Source organism: Panthera leo, chromosome A2 (genome assembly GCF_018350215.1).
Source record: "Panthera leo isolate Ple1 chromosome A2, P.leo_Ple1_pat1.1, whole genome shotgun sequence".
NCBI lineage: Eukaryota > Metazoa > Chordata > Mammalia > Carnivora > Felidae > Panthera > Panthera leo.
Window position 1 is genome coordinate 100,710,794 of NC_056680.1, and position 27,119 is coordinate 100,737,912.

At 38.2% G+C, this 27,119-nt stretch overlaps 1 protein-coding gene across 24 annotated transcripts in view; it reads right to left on the reverse strand.

Moving 5' to 3' along the window:
• The window catches only part of ICA1 (islet cell autoantigen 1), a 148,724-nt gene that overhangs the window by 97,885 nt on the left and 23,720 nt on the right, over positions 1 to 27,119 (reverse strand). For 22 of the 24 annotated variants that reach the window (XR_006197102.1, XR_006197087.1, XM_042918575.1 and 19 more), the window contains 4 exons: positions 25,462 to 25,627; positions 21,586 to 21,658; positions 16,463 to 16,586; positions 12,391 to 12,589 (listed from right to left, as the gene is read on the reverse strand). Coding sequence is in view for 22 of the 24 variants with exons in the window: in XM_042918575.1 (XP_042774509.1) it covers positions 12,391 to 12,589; positions 16,463 to 16,586; positions 21,586 to 21,658; positions 25,462 to 25,627 (562 nt within the window). In the remaining 2 variants the exon portion in view is untranslated. The remainder of the gene's footprint in view (positions 1 to 12,390; positions 12,590 to 16,462; positions 16,587 to 21,585; positions 21,659 to 25,461; positions 25,628 to 27,119) is intronic. The other 2 variants (XM_042918668.1, XM_042918735.1) reach the window with 1 other exon arrangement.

Consider the following 27,119-nt stretch of genomic DNA (forward strand, 5'->3'; position numbering starts at 1 on the left):
TTGGGAGCTCACTGAAAATCAGAGCCCTGGGCCCCACTCTAGGCCTCCTGAATCAGAATCCTTAGGTGGGACTCAGGGTTCTCTGTCCAACTTGATTCTCAGAAGATTCTTATGCTCAACATGGGCCACAGAGGCCCTGACTCAGGGTTGGTTGTATGTGTGTCCTTCACTGGAAACATCACATGGCCTGCTATCTATCTACCTGTGCCTATTTGCTGTAGGGCCTTGGATACTTTCTTCTTAGGAGTCAAAATCTTTCCATACTGTACTGGTTTTAAACCTACAGGCTGATATGCACAGGAGCCTTGGAGAGAATGCTGGCCTTTGTGATGTCTACTCTCCATCCATGAGCCTTACAGCATTTGTTCAGACATTGGGCTCTGAGCTTAAAGTATATTGCTACGGATTCAGGCACCTGACCCCAAGGAACCCATGATGAACACCAGTCATTTCACTTCAAAAGTGCACTTAGAGAGCAAGGTACAACAGAAGTACTAAATGCTGAATACAGAAATGTGACTAGATTAGAAGACAAATTGACAGATTGCCTCGGTGAGAAGAAAAACTCCAAATACTCTTTAAGAGTACTAGTATAATAAGTCTTTGGGGTCAGAAAAAAATGAGAACAGAGGATGCAGAATGTGCTGGAAGATGTGGCTGCTACTTTAATGCAAAACTGGTCTCCTCCCCCACAAAAACATTTTCTCTCACTACACACAGGGATCCACTTATTGGATTAGCGAGAACTTGGGGCAGAAATGGTAGAAGGAGCATTAATTTTTTGGATTCAGAGGACCTGAGTCCAAATTCCAATTCATATAAGTAGCCAAAGGTAAGTCAGACTCTGCCTTTTCCGTCTTAGCTTAGAAACAGGACAATGAATTCATGCCCTCGCTGAACTGCTGCTGTCTAGCTTTAATGAAGTAATGAATATGAAACAGCTTTTTAAACTGAAGAGCATTTTACAAATATTTAATCAGAAATATTCCGCATTGTGTACATATTTAAGTGGCTGCTACATCTATCTATATGGCAGAATGCTAAGAAAAACTCGAGGCTGGGAAAAAATTCAAATATGTTAATTATCTCATATAAATAAAGTGATCATATTGTTCAGTGTAGACTTAAATATCGGCTGTGCTTTTGTACTAGAAAAAAGATATCTTTAAAATGAGCAGTATTTTGACTTTTGCACAACTCATGTTTAACATTCTCTTAAAATACGTTGTTCTTACTTTCTCAATCAAATAGGTGAAAAAGTTGATTAAATCTTTTATTTTATTCTCAAAACCCTCTTTCCTAGCATCAACTTCTTAATGTTTACTTTACTTACATGATGTATTAGCTGAAATTGTAGAATGGTGGAGGAAATGGGGACATGCCAGGCAGAGAAGAGAGGCAAGTAGGTCAATATGGAAAACAAGAGGTTTGCCCCAAACCCAAAATACACTACGGATAGGAAAGAGGGACGCTAACTTTGGAAACCATTGTCTGGCTCACATCACTACTTTTAGCTGTTACTTTTTAAAGTGGAAAGATGTGCAAAAATTAAAAGAAAGAAAAAGAAAAAGAAAAAAGAGAAAGGCCAAACTAGTTCTTTCAGCAGAGAATTAAAATTAAAAGCAGACGGAGGCCCAGATAATAAGTACCAATAAAAGCTTTAGCTGACATAGCTTCAATTTACAAATCATTGGCTTTTCCTGGCAGGGCTTGGGGAAGGAGGGTGAGGAAGCATCGCCTACACAGTCTGGATGTGGAAGATATGGCAATCTTTAAAATTAAAGATGCTTTCAACTTTTTAAAACATTGATTTATGGTGACTATGATAAAATCTGGGTGAAACCTGAGTCCCCCATGCAGTCTGAAAGGCCTGGTGGCTACTAAGTCCCTATGCCTTCCCAGTCATATCTGATTTTGACATGTATACTTTGTTTGTGGGAGCCCAATCTACAATGTTTGTGCAAAAAGATGCGTGGTTTAGAACCTGAATGTATTTCAATTTCTTTTTAGAGCATTAGGAGCATTAAGAGGCCCTTGTAAGAGTATTAAAAATAAACTGATAATAAATAAACACTGGGAAGCCAAAGGGAACAGAGATTGATTCACGACAACTGATATTACTTCTCTAGAAATTTTAATGACAAAAATCAGGGCTCACAGGCATGTAAGTATGCTTGGTTTCATCGTAAGACTACCAATTAAAAGGAACTGATGAAATTGCTAGATTTAGAGAGAAGAGTTGAGAGAGATACTTAGTGCCAGCAAGATGTATGAGCATATTAATCAGCATGCACGAGAATTAGATGTGGACAATGAACACAGAACATGTCATTCAAGCCGGCAGAAAACCTCCACATTAAGAGATCCAATACCAGCCTATACAATGCTGCAATGCAACTGCAAGGACCTAATGTGGGGTCCAAAACATGGAGGCTGTTCCCTCTAAAATAGTTGCCCTCTCCCCCTTTGATTCTGTTTTGGGAAAGGATTTTTCCGTGCATTCTCACTGGTGCAATTCAGACAACTCCTTCCTTCCAGGACGCAATTGAGACGAGATGGGAAAAGTTATCTGCTTGCTTTCTCACCTTTTCCCTAAACCCTTCAGGATATGCGAAACTCTGCTTGTTCCAGTTCTCTTAGAACAGTGAAGGCTTTCAAAAGAAGCATTCTCTTCTTTCTTGATTTTGGTGGGTTTCCCTCAGGCATCTGCCTTTGATCCTTCTTTTCTTCAGTGACTTCACCACCTCACATGGCTCTCCCCCTGCTGATGGCTCTTGAAAATGACTTCATCTTCCAACTTCTTCATCTGGCTGCCCATGTGACATCACCTTTGGAACCTGGCTTCTCATCTGTTTTTGTCAACTTGGAGTTTCCTCTCATTTTATCTCTTTCCTTGTACCAAATCTTATCTGTTCTCATTCATATGGTGCAACTCCAACCTCATTCTCAACCCTCTCCTCTCATCCCCCAATCTAGTCCTCTGCCACAGAAGCAATCACTATTGCCAGGTTCTCGTGTATCCTTTCCCCCCTAATTTAAGATGAAAAAATTAAAGGGGAACAAGATCCTAAATGTAATAAATTTTACTCTGCTAGCTTCTTTTCAGTTTCCCTATGTGAGAAATTTATTTATTTCCTATACATTAATCTATGGGCTTTTCATATGGCTCTTCTTCCCTATATGTGGGTTATTTTCCAAGTGTCTTTGCCTGGACCTCTCTCAGAACATGAACTAATACCCATGAACTATGTTTGCTTATAAGAATGCAGAGTCCCACCTCTCAAGCCCAGAGGAGGGGAGGAACTATTTAAAGGAACAAAGCAGAAAAAAAAAACAAAAACAAAAAACAAAACAAAACAAAAAAAACAATATTCTTCAATTTGTTTATATAATTAATCTATCTTGAGAAGTACCCCCTATTCCAATGTCAGCAGTCACTAGAAGAACCACAGTAAGGAATCAACATCTAAATGACAATAGTTGTCTCAAGATCACAGCTGGGGAGTGAATTTAAATAGATGGATGGACAGATAGATGGGTAGTTGGATAGAAAGAGCCAATCAACTGTGAAGTGTTACCAAGCCCTAAAATCATATTTCATTTGATGGGAACAACAGAAGCCTGATTAATGCATGTGGGAATTGCATGTCAAAGTTATACCAATGGCCTTTCAAGGGCCTGCTTCTTCTTAGGGCTCCCTGAGTCCATGTGAAATTGGCCAGTGTAAGATTTTAGGGCTCCTGTATATGAATTTCATTCATCTTATGCAATGATTAAGTGTAGGATAATTGCTGAATATGCAACAGAAGTTTTTCAAATAGTTCTATTACACCTAGAATTGTCCTGAAAGTTTTATGCTAGAAGAGTTCAGCATACACACTTTAAAGCTGCTTTCTATTCAAAGTTTTACTTTCACCAAAAATTTCCTAAAGGAGGCAACATGAAGCCACCGTGAGAGAAGTAGCTGGTGGAGAACTGTGCATGCTTCAGCGAACAGAGCCACCATGAACCAGTCATAAATGGGGTGACATGTGGGCGTCCATGGCTAATTTCCCTCTGAGATTAGTATTATGTCAGTTTTCTAGAGATCAAGGAATCATCAACTATCTTCTTACTATTTGCTTTTTTTTTAAATCTCAGAACTGTGAATCGAAATACCAGTTTTCTATTAACTCATTCTTTTGATAGTTCAAACAATAAAGTATAGATCAACTTAGGACTTGGATGCAAGAAGATTCTGAGTTTTCCTGAGGGACGGGAGAACCCATGAAACCACTAACAGCCTTTGACTCCAACATGTGGCGATTACTACTTGAATAAATCTTGTTAGAAATGCTTTGTTGGGGGTTTCTCAAAAATTAACCCAATCAATTTAAAGAGTGCTACTCAAAACCTTTCAATATCCCTTGATGGCAAACTAACACAGAACACAGATTTCTCCCAAAGTAATTGTGATATAGAGCTTTCTTTCTGAAAGACTAACTCTCCATAGCCAATTAAAAAATCCAGTCTGATGTAGAAGTGACAATTTAGAAACCATCAAATCATGATTTTTTCTCCGTCACTGAAAAGTCTGGTTGTGAAGAGGAATGTTTCTGAAGAAAATTCTTTTTAACTCAAATAAAAGCAACGTACAGTATTGTGAAGTTACTGGCATTCAGGAAGTAGTATATTGCCTCTGTTGGAAATTAAATAAAATCACATTCTATTTTGTGTACCTAAGTAAGCCACCATTTTGTAAAATAAGAATAATAGCATAGTGGGACAAATCTCTCAAGCATAAACATTTAAAACCAAAGTGCTTAGCTAACCCACCAGCTACCACTGTCTTTTTTTTTTTACACTAAATTCCTTAAGATGGCAAGAATTGCAAGCAATTTGCCAAGAGAGAATAAGAGGACTAGCTGGGAAAGATGAATCTGAGCTGTTAATCAAAAGGAAGAGGCTAATCTAGAGGGATAGACAGATATGGCAGACTCGGAGACTAGAGAGACAGTAACTAGTATATCATACTTCTTGAATACAGTGATTTTCCATTTAACCATAATCTAAAATGACACCTTCTTCAGGAGCTACCAAAAGTAGACAGAGGCAGATGGAACAGTCTGCGGTTGGGCTAGGGGGAGGGGAGGGAGAGTGTCATGGGCACTAGCCACTCCTCTGACCCTGCAGCCAAAAGCATAACATGATGAAATATGGAAATAATGAATCCATCCAAGACATTCTAGCTGCTAACACACTGAGAAGCCCTTGTTATAAAATGGGCTCATTATACAGCAGCATTTTGATCTGGAACCTGATGGTTCTACTCAGTAAAATCTTATGTTTTGTATATTATCACCCATGAAATTCTAGAAACCAGGTTTGCATATGCCATCCAATACATATAAGTCTTAGGAAGAAAAGCCAGACAATTTGGCAAAAGGAAAACTATCTTGGACGGGATCAGTTCACACTTCGATAACACACTTTTGTCCAGTCTACTCTGAAACTTGAGAGTTAAGCAGGCTTTTCCTTCAAACAACTGGAGAAATGCCATATGCAAAGATTTGATACCTCTCTCAAGAGAGAAGTAGTCCTCTCCACTCCTCTGTGAAAAAATCTATTTCAAACCAAAACATTTGCTTTTATGCTATTCTATAGGTTTATTTTTAAACATATCAATATTTACTATTCTTACAGAAATTACAGAATATAAATTATGAATTAGTATTGTGTAGACAGTATTTTCTAGGATAAAATCAAACAACTCCTTGCTCGTATAACCTAAGTCTTATTTTTATTCAATGGAAGGATTAAATTTCATTCAGGAGTACAAATATTTATAAGATGTATATTATATTTGTTTATTATGCATTTGGGGTTCAAAGGAGGGTCTTGAAGAGCTATTTGCACACCAATATCCATAAGTAGCACTATCTACGCTAGCCAAGTGATGGAAGCAACTTAAATGTGTCTGTCGACAAATGAATAAGTACAATGTGGTGGTATAAGCATACAGTGAAATACTACTCCTTAGAACTATTATTATTCCTTGAAAAGAGAAAAGATCCTGCCACATGCTACAACATGGATGAACCTTGAAGACAATATGCTAAGGGAAATAAGCTAGTCGCAAAAAGGCAAAAACTGCATGATTCTACTTATATGAGTTATCTAAAGTAGTCAAATTCATAAAAACAGAAAGTAGAATGATAGTTACCAGGGGCTGGAATGATAGGAGGGGCAAATGAGGAGTGGTTGTTTAATAGGTACACAGTTTCAGTTTTGCAAGATGAAAAAGTTTTGGAGATCTGCTATACAGCAAAGTGAATATACTTAACACCACTGAACTGGACCCTTAAAAATGGTTAAGATGGCAAATTTTATGTTATGTGTTTTATCGCAATTAGACATTTTTAAATTCTTAAAGTTTCTTAACTTCAGCATGCATTAGAGGTGTCTATAAATCAAGGACCAGCAAACTCTTTTCTGTAAAAGGGGCAGAGGCTAAATATTTTTGGCTGTGCAGACCACAGTCTCTGTTGTAACTACTCATACCCCTATGGTATCATGCAAGCAGCCATAGATAATATATAAATGAATGGGCATGGTCATGTTACAATAAAATCTTCATTTACCAAAACAGGTGGCTGGCCCATGGGCCATAGGTTTCTGACCCTTGCAAAAGTATTCTGTAAATAAAAATATAATTATACTCATTTTGTAAAAATTTAAGTCTCCTCTGCCCAAGATTTATCTTGTGAGTGAAATATTCTTTTCCAGAGTCTAAGATTAAAGCAACAGTGACAAGACCAAGCCGACTCAACAAGACCAATACTTACCCAGAGTTAAGAGGAAAACACTTCACTGACAAAGGACATGTTAGCTCTGTACCAGTGTCTACACCTCTCTACAGATGAACTTAACAATTTCAGACCTTAACAACTTAGAGAATGAATATGAAAAATATTACAGCTGGAAGAGAGCTTGGCGGTCATCTAGTACCTATTTCTCCTTTAGTGATTGAGAAAATTGCCATAGACTTACCAGGACCTATCCAAGCTGTCCCAGCTGGTGTAGGCAGGGCTGGAGACAGAGGGTAGAGCCATCTGAACTCTGAGGTCATGCTCCTTTGTCTGTATTTCCAATCAGGAGCCACAGCCGGCCAGACACCAGGTTTGTAAGTTATGTTTCATGCCTGCTATTCCAAATGGTCTTGGCTTAACCCTGAAACTAATTTTTGTCATTTGCCAAGTTCAGGGGGGAAATTAATAAAGACACATAGAGCCCCAAAGGCCTCACCTCATGAAATTTAAACATGAAAGCAAGGGTGTAATTATTTGTTCCCTTCCCAGTGGTACCATATGGAAATGGCATGTTTTTCCTATGGCATTCAGGTAGTATAAAGAAACCACCACCCAAGGGTAAGGTTTAGCAACCCGATTTGGTCTTCTTGGGGACCACAAAAAACAGGGGCCCTAGTTAAACAACCAAAACAAACAACAAACACACACCAAAAACCAACAAAAGAAAATGGAGAGTTATGAAACAGATAGGTTAAAGAGTATGTTAGCTTTACAAAAGGAACTTTCACCTCATCAAAGAGCTCAAGCCAGTGCATAGGATTGTAGCACTGGAAGAGACAGAATTGATAATGGGCCAAACACCCTTCCCTTTTATGTATGAATTAAAGCAAGTCCTGGAGTCAAGGCACTGCTTAAGCAGGCACGGTGGTGTTGGTCTATTGTGTGGACCCAAACCTGAAATTCTCCATGCTCACTCAACACAACTCATTGGGGGGTCTCAGCCCTGCCCTTAGCACTGAAATGAAGCAGAATACTCTTGTAAGCCAGAAAGCTGGAGGGCCCAGGCAAAAAGGAAAAGCTTTTTATCTCAGAATGAGGAGATGGCTGAGTGGTGATACTCCTGCATCTCTTGGCGTCTCCGGCTCCCGTGGGACCTGCCCTCAATTGCTAAAAGAGCCTGACCTCTGACAAAGACCAATGATTTCAGCAGTAATTAATGATACTGTCAAATTAATTAACCCAAGTCTTTGTCCACAAGAAAAAAAAAAACTCTCTAATGTCAATACTGCTGTTTACTAGTCCTTGACCAAGCTCTATAGATCCAAACCTTCAGTCAGGACACAGGAACACCATGGGCTGATGACCCCAGCGAGGTCCCACCTATTAAGCCATTTGTTAAGAAACCTTCTCACAGTAACATATCCTTTGATAATGGGACTTTAGTAAATTAACAGCTCTCCAAAATCTAACACAATTTTAAAAAGACACAAGCCCAAGAATGCCAGTGTGTATCATTCATATTTCCTACAATATGTTTTAGATACCCTTTTGAATTATGGTGATGAAACCCTAGACAAATGCTGTAGGATTTCATTAAGCCATTTAATAAATGGCCCTCATTAAAACGCTGGTTCCCTTGTCCTTGTCTATAAGGACTCTGACTCATAACAAATGCCCACGTATACATTTCCATATTATCTCTTTAGAGGATTCAGAACTATTTTCTTACACCTAACACGGCTTTTATTCCATTTAGAATAATTACCCTCCATCCCATTTCTGACTTTCAAGAAAAACAAGACATTTAATTGACCACAGGAGGACTCTCTCAAGGGCATCAGGCTGCAAAAGCTCTTCTGTGAGCTCACAACTTAAGCTGATGTAATCTGCTACAAGGAGCTGACTTCTATTTTTAAATCATACCCTTTTACTCTGCCTTCAAAGGGCACATATATCACACGTTGTAACTGCTCATAAAATACTTTGTGGTGTAGTCTCCCGTCCATTTCCCTCCTGGGGTGAATCACACTGTCAGGAGGGGCTTCCTACTGCTCACAGTCATCCAGCCCTGCACATTTAAATTCATCCACCATTTCCTATTATTTGGTCTTTAGGAGAATAACTACATATGGCCACACTCTCCAGGTGTCTTGTTTATCACGGTAATTTTGACAAGGAACAGATGACTAGCAGGGTCCTTCTTGAGGGCTGGGATCAAGCTTTTCCACCTCTTTGTATTTCCATCCCCAAATATAGGCACTTAATAAATGCTTATTAGTGTTGCTGCTGAGAGATCTGTCATCAGGCCTATGTGCTTCAAAGGTTGCCAGAATGAAAACAGATTATTTGCTTTGTTTAATTTTAAGTTTTTCATTCATCGTTTTGGTCATGCTCACGGTGTGTTATTTAAAAGTTTCTTAGCACTTTGAAAATACTGTGAGAAAAGCTTTGGTTGGAAGGGAAAGTCCACTTGATCTTGCTATTTATTTATTTATACTTATTCTGCACATTTCTAAGAAGACAGAAGACTCTGTAATTAAAGTGCTGCTACTGTGGAGTGTAGGAGAAGGCAGAACATATATTTCCCTGGTCTACGTGCATCTTGGTTCTGTGGCACCCCATGTCTCACCTAGATTTGTACAAGAGCCTCCCAAGCAGCTCTCCCAGCCTCAAGGCTTGGGTCCTTCCAACCCCTTCTCTATATTTTCTGGGTGAGCTAGTGAGAACACAGAGGTGGTTATGCTTCTTTGAGAAGCCCCTCCTATGTGTTCCCATGATACCATGTGCTACCACAGACAATGGTTCATCATACTGCATCAAGTTTACTTGCTTGATCCCCAAGTGACTACATGTGACAGGAGGGCAGTGATCATGTCTACTTATTCACTACTATACATTTCTGCATCTGGCCTACCATGCAGTGGGGTTTCCATATCATTTGCTGGATGAAAGAATAAATGAATGAATGCATACTAAAGATTGCAATTCAGGGGATCACATCTGTGAAGATGAATTAGAATTCTGTCTCCTCAGAAAGTGTGAACCCAAAGAACTGACTTTACTGAAAAATACCACTTTTCGTTCAGGATTCATCAGTTGAAATATGAAGGTGACAGCTGGCTCTGCAGAGACTGAAATTCTCCTTCCCACAGTGGCACCTAAGAAGCCACCCACAGCCAGACCCCTCTCCCAGAGGATACAGAAAAGTGTTTCAGTAGCATGTTTCTGAGAGATAAATGGAGACTGTTTAAAATGGAATCCCGCTGGGACAAAACACTAAAGCTTGCTCACAGTTAAATTTCATGTTATAAACTCCAAGCAAACAGCACATTCCACAATTTAAATCCATTCCAAAGAAAGCGGCAAGCCACAAAATAATAATGTTACTTCTTACCTACAAAACCGTATGTCAATTCCAGGTGTGGGTGGTGGGAATCCCTATCCATCTGAGAAACAGAGTCTGGAACTTCAAGCTCAATGGCTGGAATCTGACCATCTGATACGAGTGCTAACTTGGGGGCCAGGTGCTGGCCAGTGAAAAGACAAATCTGGTCCCTGTCCTCATGGACAGTCCTGCCTAATCAAATATCCACTTGAATACAGACTTCTTTAAAAAAAATTATTTCCCTAAATTCAAAGTACACCATGTTCAGCTATTAAATTAAATCCAGGGCACATGGGATTGTAGAGTAAGGCACTGCTTCAGCTACTTCTGCATAGCAAAAAATTTTTTTAAACCATATTTTCCAAAATCAACAGATTGATGACACTAAAGAGTGGGTAGTGTTTCAACATTCGACCCAAATGACGAAGAGCTTGGTTCTTATTTCATCCTAACACAGCTAGTAACCACCCTCCAAAACAAAACCAAATAAACACAATTCCACGTGAAATTCTGCCTTCCAGAGTAAGTGTATGTTTATTTTTATTACACGGCACAAAAAAAGGCATTCAATAAATGTTTGTTGGATAAATAAATCACAGACAGGTATTACTATGAAAATGACTGTCAATTTTAGATATGTTCTTCAACTTTTTTTTTTCCTCTTAAGGAAAAAAATTATGCCTATTTTCTAAGATTCTGACTTTCATTTCCTTGTCTGACCTTGGACTTGTTACTTAACCTAGGTATCACTTTCTTCATCTATAAAATTAAATTTGTATCTTGATTATTGTGAGGCTGAAAGGAAATAGTAAATATAAAATGACTGGCACTATTGCCTGCAAGTACGGTCTTGTTTGTTTGTTTGAACTTCTCTACTCCATCCTCCTCCAACCCCCGAATAAAGTGTCAAAGACAAACCAAATTACTGGCCTGATTAGAAAGTCAGGAAATTTCTCATGTAGGCTGGGCCTTGATTTTCCCATTTATAGAATGAGTGAGTTTTACTAGTTCATGCCTTTTCAGTTCATATTTTCCATGAATTCAGAAATCTGTCTTGCCAAGAATTTAGATGCTGCTACTACATTAAGGTTATCTATAATCAGAAAATAAACTCCGAGTCCCTTCATAGAGAGGGATTCCAAATTGTAAACGAAAATAAAATTTGGCTTTTAAAAGAATTTGTATCAATCTAATACTAAGCCAAGAATTGGTGACCCTATTCTTAAGCAACAGAAGGTCCCTCCTTTCCCCCATCACACAGACACACAGACACACAGACACACACACACACAACCTCCTATGCACTAGCAGGGTTTCCCATTTACAACTCCACATGATGTACCTAAAAAGAAATCTTGGGATTTTAAGCAACATCACTAATTACAAATGGATCATTTGAAATGAGTAAGATAATTGACACAATATTATGTCAAACCTAACATTTGCTTGATTTTTTTTTCTTTCACATCCTGAAATACATCCAAATCAACCAAACAAAGAACTACCAAGACTGTACACAACAGTCACTGCATATTCATAAATACTCAGTATATGACTGCCACCTAGTGGTAGGATATGTCTTCGTATGGCCAAATCTCCAAACAGCTAAATTGACGCAAGAGAATTAAAAAAACAAGGAAATATTGTTCTTCTGCTACTCACCAGTTATTTCAGGGAAATTTAAGAGCATACCCACCTCCTCAGCAATCTATTATCCTCAGACAAATTTCTGAAGTGGTCTATTGCAGATGCCACATTAGTTAATCCCACAACCAAACCCCACTGCTTCCCAACCACTTCACAAAACAAAGGAACATTATTATTCTATTAATTTTAATACTCATTAGCAATTAAAAAAGATTTCTCCAATAGCCTGTCCTCACTTCCCACTTTCATTTGATCTAATCTTGATTTTTAGTTATGCATGAAAAAGCATTTTAAAGTGACAACCTTACAAAAAGTGTACATTATATGAAAATCCGACTTCAATTAGAACTAGTTACTAAATCCCAGCAATTTCCAGCTGTCTCTTCTATCTTACCCTTAGAGAATTATATATCACATTAATTGGTATTCTGTCACATAAAAAGACACTGGTGATGATTAATTGCATCCTTGGTGCTTTTGAGTTATGTCTTCTTCACTAGAGTGATTCAAATCACACCTCATTACCTTTCAGCAGGTACCCCTCTTGGTAACCTTCATAAAATATCCTACCTTCCTGAACTTCTCCATTTGCTTGTAGAGGTCTGGATCAAGCTCCTGTGACACATCCTTCATCCATAATAATGCCCCTCTGTATTCAGTCCGGCACTGCTCCATGCGATTCACCGTCAGCCAAGTGTCGGAGATGGCCCGGTGCCGAAAAGTCTCCACTTCTTGGTGAAATCGACACAATGGATTTCGCAAGGCCAACCTAGACAAGAGGATAAAGCCATAATCTTGAAACCAGGCGGGGAACAGTGCCTAGAATATAGACAATGCTGCAGAAATATTTGATGGATTATAATTGAAACGTATGAACTGATGAGTTCACCAGAAATGATTACCCATGTACTCATTCCTTAGATAACTGTTACTTGAATGTACCATTGGGAAGGGTTTCCAACAGTACTGTTGGGGGTGGTTTCATGCCTGGGCAAAGAATACCTGTCTGGAGTTGGAACCAATCCTGCGTTCATGGAGAAGGGTCAAGGCATAACCATTTCCCATCTCTATTCTTGGCATTCCCTGCTTCTGCTCCTCTGAAGCCTGGCTCTTTGAGAAGGAGTGGACTTGTATTTGACTAGGGTCTCCCTGGCTACGTCATTGTTAGATTACTCTCCAAATGCTAGGAGTTCTGCTCCCACAGTCACAGAGAATAAAGCATGAACAGAAGAATTTTTAAATGGTCTAGGAAGGGAGAGAAGCACTGTGGATCTACTGTGTTAGGTACATTCAGACAGGTTATAGGATTGAGCCTTATAAAGAAACAAAACTTAAGGACTCTACCATAAATGAATGTACGCCATACAATGAAGTGGATAGAAAATAATTATTAGTTGTAACATATCATCATTTATTAAGTAAAAAAAAATGTTTGAGGCATATCAAACTTTGGATGCAATATTTTACAGGGGAGGGAAATACTGCTTCTCCCATCTTCCTACCCAAGATGAGTAACATTACATGAATTACACTCTTAAGATACAGTTGTCTGCATGAACTTGCAGGGCACAGGTTCAAAACATAAAAATAAGATGAAGAATTACATCTCAACTGAAATGCAAACTTATTTAGCGGAAGGGAACAGTGGTGTTAGTGAGCTGAAGTCAGCGCGTGGCATCTCCACCAGCTTCTGCAGTGCCTCACATGTGTAGAGCACGGGAAGATTACAGATGGGCCAATAAACTGTTTAAGAAAAAAACCCTTTATTATTTTCTCCAGTTTTCCTCTTTTCTGTAAAGCATTGTTTTTAAATAGTCAGCACTTCTCTAAAAGTAGTTTGCTCATATCATCCTACCAAAGTGTTGCAGGTGGTTTTCAAAGACATATTATGGTGCCATAAAGTAAGCTTGTCCTTTATCACCATTGGATTAAATTTAATACCCACCTTTCATCAAATTGAATGCACAGTTGTAGCAATGACTATCAAATAAGTCAGTAAAACAAATGCTGGTGTGAAAGTTTATAAAACTGGAGACTTCTATTTAAAGAGAGAAAGAGTCCTCAGCTGTCCACCTAAGAATCCTGTTCATTTCTGGACTCCTTCTTCTCTTCCCTTGGACCTTGCCAATTTCCCTAAACTGGCTGAAAAAGAGTCTTATGAATAAAATATTCTTAATTTCTTTGACTGTTGTAAAGTTAGACAGAAACCTTTGAAGAGGTAATGACATGATGATAGATGTTAAGATCTTGAAGGAAAGAAAAAAGCATACAAAATCACTTCCATTTTTTTCTGTAACTTGCTTCGCACAAGATTAGAAAGGTGAAAACCTGTTCATTTGTGGTACCAAGGACTGAGTCTAGACCAAGGAAAAACTCAATAACCAGAAATACCAAGCTTTAGTGGAAGACTGGTACACATCTTCATTGATGAAAACCTACACAAGGGGAATAATTAATAAACTGCCTAAATAAAGGTCTACTCCAAAGACATTTATCATTTAGCAGGAAAATGTGGAAGTGACCCAAGTAATAAAAAGAAGGGCTCAGGTTAAGCGTATTGTGGAATGCCCTGGAACACTATGCTATAGTTGTTTTTTAAAATGTATACATGGAGAACAAAAGGTGTTATGGCTATTTGATCAAAAAATCAATTTGCTAAGTGATCAGCAAGCAGTACTCCAAAAAAACTGTCTGGTGTGACACTGTTTCTATTACAAATATATCCCAGCATATTTCAAATTACATCCATTCAAGATCTGAAAATTCAACTTTGTCAGAGTTTTATGTCATCCTCTATTTTGTTCATATTTAGGAGGACTGGTGTGGATGTCATGTGCCCGGTCAGCAGCTAAGTGCTGTGAAACCAGGGCCACCTTGCAGGAGGTCACCTTCCAAATTTTAAAGTTGTCCAAGCTGCATTAATTATAGATACAGTGCAGTTTGCTAGTTTATAGTGGTGATACTTTTAAGTACTGTTTGCATTGTTTCTGTTGATTTCTTTTACTGTTTTTGTTTATATCCAAAGGTTAGATTATATAAACTTAAGGCACCACATGTGTGTTCTGGGAGATAATTTGGTACACAACTCTGAAACGGTGTAACTGGATAGCCATGTTATAAAGTAATTATGTGATCAGTAATGGCAACTCTTACAGTGATTGTGTCCAGGGATTTGGCTTTGTTTCCCATAAGCTGATGTACAACTTGGCATACAGGTATGTATAAGAATTTTTCCCACTGAAATTAGTGATATGTTTAACACATGAGAATTTACTCTTTGAAAGATTTATTGAGAACCAATTATCTTGGTAAGGCTGGGGAAAGTATATATGCATAGAAAATACCTATCAAAGCATTACATGTGGGTCATCTGTATTAGGAAATTTTTAATTGCTTTTTAATTTTCTCCTTTGGACTTGACTCTTAAATTTTTTCAGTAGTATTTTTACAAGGAAAAACTATTATAAATAAGATTGATTAAAAGGTACAACTGAAAATTATAAACAAACGCTTTTCTTGGAAAACAAGTGCAGAACTATTAGACATAGCTTCATTCAACTATGAAAGTTGGCACTGCCCACAAAGTCAGGGTCCAGATGTTATTAGGGAGAACCAACGTGCCCAGGAGTAGGACCACGGGAAACTGACACAGTTGGTCTCTTCCTTCCACCCCACCTTTTCCAGGTTTTCATTGAAACTTGTGTAACAGGCTGATGGCCTGCTCTTGGCCCACAGGGACCGAAAGAAGAAGAAATTAAGAGAAGAAAATTTTGGACAATTGGAGGAAGCAAAATGTTTGTAACCTGAAAATTTTTGGAAACTACCTACATGTCTTATGTAGGTATAATCTTGCCTAATATTAGTAAGTGACATGTTTAGGCTAATTAGTGACTGGAGGAAGAGGAATGGAGAAGGAGTGTCACTTTCCTCAGGCACTAAATGCAACTGTATGTGGGGGCTCCTGCTTATTCTACACCAACCATAAAATGAGTCATGAGAGTGTTAAAAAAAATGTCACTTCTCTGCCACAATTTCCTCTCTACCAGAGCTTCTCAAACTTAAATGTGCTGAATCAAAATCAACTGGGAAGATCTTGTTAAAATGCAGATTTGGGTTCAGCAGTTGTGAGATGGGGCCTAAATTCTGCATTTCTAACAAGCTTCTAGGGGATACTGCTGATGTTGCTGGTCCAGGGTCTGAGCAGAATGGGTCCGGGAATCATGACCACCACCTCTCCAAAGTTAATTGGCCTACAGAGAGCAGACAGGGAACACTTCCACCTGGTCTCATTAGGCTCCTGCTTTAATCAGAGGCTAGAAGGGGATCAGCCTAACTGCTATGGGCAATGCTGAAGGTCAAACATAAGCCTAGGCAGCACTCAGAGTGATTGCCAAATGAAACGCTCCCTACAGACCAGAAGAAATATGAAAAAAAAAGAAAAACTTAAAAATTAATAGGAAGGGAAAAAAATCATACATGTTATCTTAATCAGAGAGTTAAATACAGACTAATAACTGAGAACAGAGTAGCTCCTCAGTCTCAGGGGAGAGACTTCTAAAGAACAGGAGAGTCCCCTCCATGGCTGGGTAGACGCCAGATTCTCTGCTGACCCCCCAGTGGAACCCCAGTGAAGGCCACACACCTTTGCTGGGAAGAAAAGCAGAGGGCCTTTCCCGTTGCTTGCATCATCTTTCCTGCTCTGGTTTTGTCTTGGAAGCCTTGGGATCGGAGAAATTTTCCCAGTTCGTTTTCTTCTTGAGACAAGACTGATGAAGAAAAGACCAAAAGGAGCCATGAACAATGAGCATTTTTATTACAGAGAGGAGAGACCCACCACAAGTTCCTCTCTCTTTTAGAGGGAAAGACGGGATGAAATTAAATCCACGTGGCAAGCTACAAGGTAAGCCCTCCCCCCACCACCATTTAACTTTCATGCTGTCCCTCCATTTGCAAAAGGAGAGATCAAATTCACTTGAGTACATCTGTCAGTGGGTTTGGTGCCCTGTAATCAGAACCAGAAAATGACCTCTGCACTGAAAAGCGAGCCGATAATGTGCCGCTTCGAGCTGAAATAAAGAAAGTTGGGTTTGTCAAGTATGACTGTGGGAATCTTTTGTGGCTGCCTATAATATAGGGCCGGTTTCCTCTGCTTATTCTCTCTCACTGGCTTTTTGATCTCTGCTTTCTGAGGTACATTCTACTTGATTGCAAAGCAATTCCATACCTTATTCATGACATGAGTTTTTGGTTGGAAGTGGGAGTGGGGATCAAGGGTGGGCAGGTAATTGGGTTGAAGTCTCAGTGGGGTTTTTAAATGCAGAGCTGGAACCATGAATTGGTCATGTCTAATCTTGGCCTCATTTTTAAAGACAACCTCAGATGACACTGCTGGTGAGACAGTTATTGGTACAGCTTTCTGCAGATTCATTTGACAGTAAACATAACATGTCACAGAATTCTATGTATCTTTTGACATTGCACTTCTACTGTTAGCACTTTCCAAGGATTTAGTGAAATGGGCACAAAGCTGCAGACAGAAAAGTAACCAAAACATCAATATTTATAGCAGCAAAACACTTTCTTTCTCTACCCTGGGGACTGATTTATAAACTAGTGTGTATCCAAACAATGGAATAGTGGGCTGTTACACAGCCACTGGTCCCAAATCCACATTTACCAACAGCTGAGCAAAGAATGACACTGAGCTTCCTAAATGTTTTCTTTTCAAAATATAGCCCTTCTATGGACTGACTTTGACCACTACTCTGATTTCACATTTACTTATTTATGCATTTACACATCATGTGTCTCTAAAAATGTTTTTTGAATGCTACTAGGATTCTTGTCTATTTTCATAAACAATCCAGAATTCCTTCAGAATGCACCCCATTCCTGACACAACCACTCCAATGAGAGCATTAGCCAGGAAACACAAATCCAAAGGTGAAGGTTACACTTGTTACTGCTTCCTTATTAATCTGTGACTGTAGTTCACATGAAACTTTCCAGAGGAAGACGTTTCTGGAATCCATTCTTCCTGAGAAATAAATGACTATCCTCCTTCCTCTCTGCCCCTCAAGAATCACATTGAGTCAAAGTCTGCTCAAAGACTACTTCCCTATGAAGTAGTTGATCCCTGTTTCTCTGTGACAGCAGCGCCCTCTTGGCTTCTGGTATTAGGTTGTTGGGGTCGGGAGTGTGTCTTCTATATCTTGACACTCTAACCTTCTCAGGACAGGGACCTCATCCAACTATGGACTCCCCAGGGTGAGCATAACATCTTATACAGGGTACTATTAAGTGCTCGTAAAATTAAATTAACTATAATTTTTGCCTTATTATCCTCACATACTTTATTTCACTTTATTTTTCCTCACCACTTCCTATCCCACTTTATTTCATTTTAAATGCTTAGCCATGATTCTATGTAGCTTAAAAAAAACCCCTAATTATAAGAAGTTTTGTTGTTTTATATTACCTTCTATTCCTTCTCTCTACTTACTGATACGGGACTCGATTCCACAACGAATATGTCCCTACGGAGAGCAACTTCACATTTTTGTTCCTAATAGCACGAGGCTACTGTCACCTTTTTTTTTTTTTTTTTTACCTTGAAGTCTCAAGTCACATATAAATGAACATATTTAGCTTAAGGCTAGGAAGAAACCATTCATGGCACCTACACAATTACACAGTTGGTGAAATGTACTCTTTCCTGAATAAACCTCAGCAGGTTGAAGCATTTGAAAAATTACTTTTTGTTATTTTATGCACTTGAGGACTAAATCTAGGGTGGGAAATGGTTTCAAGAGCTGGACTCTAATTAATTGGCAGTGTTGTTCAGAGGGAGGTAGAAAACGTTTGAGCCTCATCAGACTCCAGCTTGGATTACTTAGTGATGACTATTATTTTCCAAGAAGGGATGCCCATTTCTTAATTTTAATTTTAAAATTCAAATACTGAAATTAATTTAGGGAGCTTTAAAATTCAGGTGCAACACAGGTATCAGATAACTCGCCAGTTTCCACTTACAAGGTTTAACTTAACCAGGACTTAAGAATTCAGACACACACAAAAAAACCCTATTAATATTTAATTGCTGATTAGATTTTCAGATGTTTCCTAAAAAGGGAACTAAAACCAATTAGATTGGCAGCATTAATTCACTCAGCACAGATTTATGGATGATCTAATACATACTAGGCACTGTTCTTGCCACTGGGAATAGAGAGACAGACAAGACACACAAGGTCCCTGCTCTTATGGAGCTTTTGTTCATGTGGCAGGAGACAGAAAATAAAAAAAAACGTACTCACAAATACAAAACCCAAAAAGAAAAATACCAGATAGAGCAGTAAGAAGAGGGGAGTAAGAGAAGCTGCTTTGGGCTGGGTGATCAGGAAAAGCCTCTCTGAGCAGGTGACCACTAAGCTGGGCTCTGAATGGCAAGAAGGGGGCCACTCTTTTTTTTTTTTTTTTAAATCCAAGTTAGTTAACATATAGTGTAATTATGGTTTCAGGAGTAGAATTTAATGATTCATCACCTACATATTATACCCAGTGCTCATCCCAACAAGTGCCCTCCTTAGTACCCATTACCCATTTAGCCCATCCCCCCACCCAACACCCAAGAAGGAGCCACTCTTAAGATAATTAGGGCAGGAACATTCCAGACATAGGAAATAGTGAGAGTAAAAGGCCTCAGGTAGCATGGTGGCTAAAGAGGTGAGCTGGGCCAGATCATGTAGGAATTCATAGACTATGGTATGGAAGTCTGGATCTTGATTCAATGTACATTTTTAAAGCTTTTTATCTTGCAATAATTTTAGGCTTAGACTGTAAATAGAACAGAGTTCCTGTATACCCTTTTCAGCTTCTCCTAACATTAGTATCTTACATAATCATGGTATAATTTTCAAAACTAGGAAATTAACATTGGTAGAGTACTATCAACTAAACCACAACTTTATTTGAATTTTACTAGTTTTCCCATGAATGTCCTTTTTCTTCTAGGATCTAATCCAGGATCCGACCTTGAACTGAGTTATCGAGATTCCTTAGTCTCCTTCAATCTGTGACAGTTCCTCAGCCTTTCTTGTCTTTCATGACCTTCATCCCCTTTAAGAGTACTGGTTAGATATTTTGTAGAATGTCTCTCAACGTGGATTTGTCTTATTTCTCACAATTAGACTGGGGTTACAGATTTTGGGGAAGGAAACCACACAGGTGGAGTGGCCTTCTTAGTGCATGATACCAGGGCTACATGATACTAACAACACATTGTCACTACTGGTATCAATCTGGATCACTTGATTCAGGTGGTGTCTACTGGGTTTCTCCACTGTAAAATTATGATTTCTTTCTTTTGTAATTATTAAAAATCTTGGAAGGAAATACATGACACTGTGAAAATATCCAGTTTCTCCTCAAACTTTCGCCCATTAATTGTGCCACCTTTCAGTGAACCTTGCCTGCCACAATTCTTACTGTGGTATTTGCCTAATGATGATTTTGTGGTTCCCTCATTCCTTCTGTATTTATTAACTGAAATTATTTTATAAGGAAGAGCTGTTTCTTCTTCCCTGTTTGTCTATTTCCACACTGACTTAATGGATATTTACTTTACTTTACTTTATTGGTTATAATCCAGAACTACTGTTATTTATTTTGTTACTCAAATTGTCCCAGCTTAGACCATTGGGAGCTCTTTGACTGTGGTATAGACAATGGGCTGGAGAGGGCAAGGAGATCATTTAGGAAGCTGAAGCAAATCAAGTAGGACAGTGATAGATGGTGGTGGCATGAACTAAGATAGCGAGAGGATGGAGAGAGGAAGGAGACTGAATGCTATTCAGGCAACAAAATGAACCAGCATTTAAGACTAACTGGATGTGGGATAGAGAAATGGTGGGGGATGTATGTCCTGTGTCTTGATTTACTCAGAACTCAAGACTATGAAGCTATAGTCCAGAAGTCTTAACTTAGTAAACAGTAACATAGAAAATTTATCAAATTCTGCCTCTAAGTCCTAGGATTTTGTACTTTCCCCCGAAGAGTCTTAATTAAAGACTAATGAAGGAAAATCATCAATTGTTACTTTGTGATTATTGGAAAGAGGTCTAGCAGCAGTCAGAAATAGAAAAGCTTCCCATGTTCTAGTCTCAGAAATATAGAAATTATACTATTAAATCATCTACGAATGGACATTTTAAAACATATTAACACATAACTTGATATTTAGCATTTCAGAGATAACTCTGTGAGTAATAACTTTAAGGCAGAATCCTATTTCCCAATAATCCAATATCCAACATAAAAAATGCTAATGAAGAAGCACTATTGTCAAAATATAGTCAAGGAATTACCTATATGTGCTTTCTCTCTCCATTTTAAGAGGAACAAACCTGGATATGAGAGAGCCAGGGCAATCAAATATAAACAACACCAATTTTTTTTAAAACCCAAACATAAAACTGAGAAAACGTTTTTATAATTAGGAAAATAAATGATATGTACTTACCCATGGAAGACCCAATATAAAGTTCTTGTTCTAGTTATTTACATTGAATGATACACAACCTATGTAAAGAATTTCTGATAAAATTATTAGAGACCCTCCTTCCCACCAATTAAAGACCAAAGACAGCACTCCTCAATAGTAATTTCCTTGTCTTACTTCCTAAACATATGAAATGATGTATTAAGGCAAAATATCCTATTTCTCACTGTTTATCTGATCAATATGTATACTTAGGGCATACTTACAACATATTCTCTTTTGATAGAGTACAATTGCTTTAGACAAGTCCAAACAGGTTCTCTGAATCGAGTGAAACAGCTATAATAAAAACAGAAACAAAATGTTAAAAAAACAAACAGACAGCAGTGAAATAAAAATTATTATACTGAACATAACTATAGTGTTTGATTTGCTCACTAAACATAAGATCGCAAGCCTAAGTATGCTTGGTGTTATGTGGTATACTATGCAGGAACTTAAAGACCAGAGTCTTTAAAAATATGCTCACATTATTCTATATTTATTGGAATCCATCAACTTTGTGATCTTAATTAAGATCTCCAGAACAATAATTTCCTCCAGACTACTGAAATAATAGCTGAAAAACAGAAATCCTAAACGAAGGCACCAATTAGAGGACTCGGTAAACCAGAGACCCGATATTCATTCATAAGTTAATTTATTTCTTCTCCCACTTGATGTCTTTTTTTCAAATGTGGATCCCTCAATTAAGCATCATATTTAAAACACAACATTAGCTTATTTTGTGATCCTAATGCATTTTATGGCATGCTTAAACAACTCTATAAAAAGCCAACAAAAATCAACCAGCTGAATATTTAATTTAGAAGACATCTGGTAAAACGGAGTTTAGCTAGTAGCCCTGATCATTCATTTTCCCAATGATTTCATAAGATATACAGATAATTTGAAATCTAATGTAATGCCAAGGCCATATCAGAGGAAATTAATGGAAAAGCAGGTGGGTGATATTGAGAAGAATCTAACTAGATTTTAACTAACAGGGGTCCTGGTCTTTGCTTCAGAAACCCAAACAAGCTCAAGAGAAAATCAAACAGATACTTCAAACTGTCTCTACCCTCTGTCTACCAACTCAGAGACCAGGGCTGGTATCAGTTGGAAAACCTAGCAAATATTCTGTCTCTGAAGAGCCACCTAAATGAGCCAGAGCAAAACTTTTCCCCCTCTCTTTGATCTTATTGGCCATGGTGATGTAATAGTTATGTGTTGGTATTATGAAGTACTTCACTGTTTGAGTTAAAACAGAGGATGTGTGTCATAATAAACATGACCAATTATCTAATAAAAAGAGATGCATGCATATATACTTAAAAGATTAAAAACCATTCCTGAAATGCTTAATATGATAAAACCTGGTCATGAAGAATATAAATTTTGCTATATCTTATTTCATTACACTGTATCCTCTATTTAGAAAAGAGCGAGAGGGAAAAGAAAATCCTTTACCATAAAAGAAAACAGAGAATCAGCAGTCTGAATCTCTTCTTTAACAAATGCTTGATATCAGGATTCTGGGTCACAAACCACCAACACATAAGTAATTCCTGAATATAGGAGCAAGAAGTTCAAAAAGTATGTTCTGATGTCACTGTTCATTTTTTTAAAAAACTGAGGTGTAAATTAAATGCAACTGGGGCACCTGGATGGCTCAGTCAGTTGAGTGTTTGACTCGATTTTGGCTCAGGTCACAGACCTCACGGTTCATGAGATGGGGCCCCACGTCAGGCTCTGTGCTGACAGCACGGAGCCTGCTTGGAGTTCTCTTTCTCCCTGTCTCTCTGCCCCTTCCCCACTCATGCCCTCGCTTGCTCACTTCTTCCAAAATAAATAAACTTAAAAAAAATAAGTCCAATAAAATGCGCACCTCTAGAATGTCCAGTTCTGCAGGCCTACAACTGCCTACACTCTTCTCACCACATCCAAACTAAGAAACCAAAGACCATCTACTATGTTGTGGCACTCACTAAAAGACCTGCCATCACAGGTTACTTTTGTCCATTCTTAAGAGCTGTTTTTGAGAAAATATTTTATTAACAACTAATTCTTGACACATATTTAAACTTAGTGCAACATTTCTATCTGTATTAACTTCCCAACAGATTATAGTAGAATCTGACCATTATTATAACTTGGCAATAAACTTTTCTTATGCTGGCAGAATAAAAGTTCTTGTTTCATAAACTAGCATTCTGTGGATAACTTAGGGTAAGAACACATCAAAATGGTTTCCACATCATTTACATATGTTTTATTGATGGAATCCATGCTCTCTACAAACATCAATACTAGTTTGAACATTTTTGCAACAAACACCTCTATTGTGTAACATTATTAGTCTCAGCTAAGTACTGTGGATGTTATGTGCCTCGGACAGCAGCTATTTTGATTAAAGTACAGTTGGTTCAGCAAAAATGCTGCCAGGGGCGAATAAGCATAAAAATAAATTTACCATATTGCATTTAATGAACTAATAATTACATATTGAATTCCTTTTTGAATAATACTTGTACTTACTGGGTTGTTAAAAAGAAAAAAAAAATAAAGGTACAAGACATGAAAAGCATATGCAATTTATAATCATTTCAATTATATGCAGAATACTAAAATCAGAACAGATGCCTCCTGGTTCCACTTTTCTCCACTGTTAGCAATCTCCATTAGAACATTCCCATCAAACCTAGCTTCAATTTGAACAATTCCACAGACAGGGGAAAGGGCTGGGAACTGATATTTATTGTATTAACATGCACACTGATTCAGTTAGTATTTACTGAATGTGTATAGTGTGTCTGGCTGAGGATACTATGGTAAATAAGGCTGACATGGAATTTGATCTGTTAGTGGAAGTAAGGCAGACAAATGCATAAACATTTGGGATATTTTCATGAAAGATACATACTATGAACAGGGGCCCTGGGTCTGGTTCTCCCCTCAGAGGCACAGAATGAATTATCCTTCTCCCACATGACAGACCTTTCTATACAATCAAGAACTAATATAGGTCCCCTTAAGCCTCTCTGTTCCAGTATAACCTTTTGAAATCCTGGGCTTTTTACTCTAGTCCTATTAAATGTGCAGTTCATTAATTTTAGCTTACATGCTTGTTTGTTTGTTTGTTTGTTTGTTGAGAGAGGGGGTGGGGGAGAGGGGCAAAGGGAAAGGAGGAGAGAGGGAGAGAGAGGATCTCAAGCAGAGCTTAAGCTCCCACTGTGTGTGGAGCCCAAAGCTGGGGTCGATCCCATGACCCTGGGATCATGACCCGAGCAGAAATCAAGAGTTGGATATTCAACGAATTGAGACTCCAGGCACTCCCTAGCTTTGATGTTAAATTTAGAGATCATTTTGAATTCTTATCAGGTCATGTAATGTTCCTCACAGAAGTGATAAGTATGCTTTTTAAATTTTAATCTAAACTATTGGCAGAATGTCTAGCAAGACAGGGAGTTAGTGGGCCTTCTACTAGTTATATTAGTATTTGGGAATCAACCAGATAGGAATTCAACTTACTGTATTTTTAACTAATCTAACTAAATATCTGCTTAGTTAATTCATTCAAGAATTTTATTAGACTCTACTAGGATCTTGTGCTATCATCTTTTCCCCTTTTTAGAATGTAAGTATTTGCCTGACCCTAGTGTAATACCATGTGCAGTGGGTTTCTGATTCCATTAACTTTTTTCAACAAGCATTTATTGAGAATTTACCACTTGCCATGCAATCCAGCCACAAACTTGAAAAACAAATTAACTGAAGCATACTAGTGGTTACACAAGAATTTGTAGGTTTTTAAAAAATATGCTGGGATTAGGGCACCTGGGTGGCTCAGTTGGGTGAGCACCCGATTCTTGATTTTAGCTCAGGTCACGATTCCAGGGTCGTGGGATCGAGTCCTACATTGGGCTCCGTGCTGAGTGTGGAGCCTACAGCCTACTTAAGATTCTTTCTCTTTCTCTCAAATAAAAAACTATATATATATTCTGGAATTGAATTTACCTCATCCTAGATTTTCCTTAAGAACTAGTTTGCAATATGTTTTCAGATACAAAGCTCACCTAGGCTTGCCCAGGCGACCAGCTCACCTCTAGCTTGGCATCCAGGTCTGCATCAGAGGCAACAACATGCTCATCTTCTTTCTTCCCTGTGGCTTTAATAAAGGCTTGCTTTGTTTCCCAATACTTCTGCTGCATCTTATTTACTACAGACTTATCTTGAGTATATCGATCCTGTAAGTCCCAGGGATAACTGCTAAAAAAACATTTAAAGAGGTATCTTATTCACGACTTTCATAAATATTAAGCTATTTTAGTGTGAACAAATCTATCTAACCATTATATAATAACATTAACAAACATATAGATACTTTCTTATGTGGTTATTACACCAAAAAAGTCAACCAACTCTTACTGTGAAACCTTAAAAGTTAGTGAGGAAATCAAGTGGCTTTTGCAGGAAATTGAGAAGCTAAACCTTGAAGAGTTTAGCTACCAGCAGGTTGGACATACTCCTTTTCCAAGTGGAGAAAGTGAGGCCAAACTAGGCAGGGTGCCTGGTTCAAGCAGCCCAGGGAGTTATAGAGATAAGGCCAGACACCAATGTTCTCTCCACTCTAGCATTAGAGCTGACAGTGAAGTGATGGCAGAAAAGTAGAGATAAGGGGTTGAAAAATAGCACATTTAAAATGTGTCCTAGAGGTACCTAAAACAGTCAAACTCATAGAATCAGAAAGGAAAACAGTGGTTACCAAGAGGCTGGATGGGGTGAGAGGGAAATAGGAAACAATTACTGAAGGGGTGCAAGGTTTCAATTATGCAAGATGAGTAAATTCTAGATGTCTTGCTCTACAACACTGTACCTATACTTAGTTAAGTATACAATTGTACAATTGTACAATTGTACTCTATTGTACTCTATTGTACACTTAAAAAGTTGTTAGAAGGGCACATCTCATGTTAAGTAGTCTTAACCACAGTGAAATGAAATTAAAAAAATAAAAAACAATTAAAAAAATATTTACCGATTTCTGATACTAAAAATTTAAATTTTTTTAAATGTTTACTTATCTTTGAGAAAGACAGAGAGAGAAAGAGAGAGAGAGAGAGCAGAGAAGGGGCAGAGAGAGTGAGAGAGACACAGAATCTGAATCAGGCTCTGAGCTGTGAGCACATAGCCCAACGTGGGGCTCAAACTCATGAGCCGTGAGATCATGACCTGAGCCAAAGTGGGATGCTTAACTGACTGAGCCAACCAGGTGCCCCTGACATTAAAACTTTAAATTCTTAAACATAAATGTTTAAAATACAGATAGGAAAAAAAAAAAACATTATTTCAGGAAGGACACAATATATGTAAAAAAGAAATTAGAAAAAGAATTGAGATGAACTCAAATTCTGTAAAAGACCAGAGCACCTCAAATATTGACAGAAATGTTGCCATAGTGTTCTATATCTCCCCATGTTGTCTACACCCTCCTCCTGTCTAGAGTTCCTAGTGCACAGGTCCACACAGGGTCCCTTGTTTCTCCTCTCTGCAGACATGTACCTTTTTCCACTGCATGCTATCACTACTCCAAAGGTGCCAGACCTGAGTCCTAAAGCATAAGTTGCTTTACATTACTACATAAAAATACCTATACCTTGAAACTTGGTGATTTCTACTCTCCTTCCAGATGGCATTTACAATTTTCCACACACAAATTTATTCTTAAAAAGTCAAAAGGGGTTTCAGATAACTTCTTTAC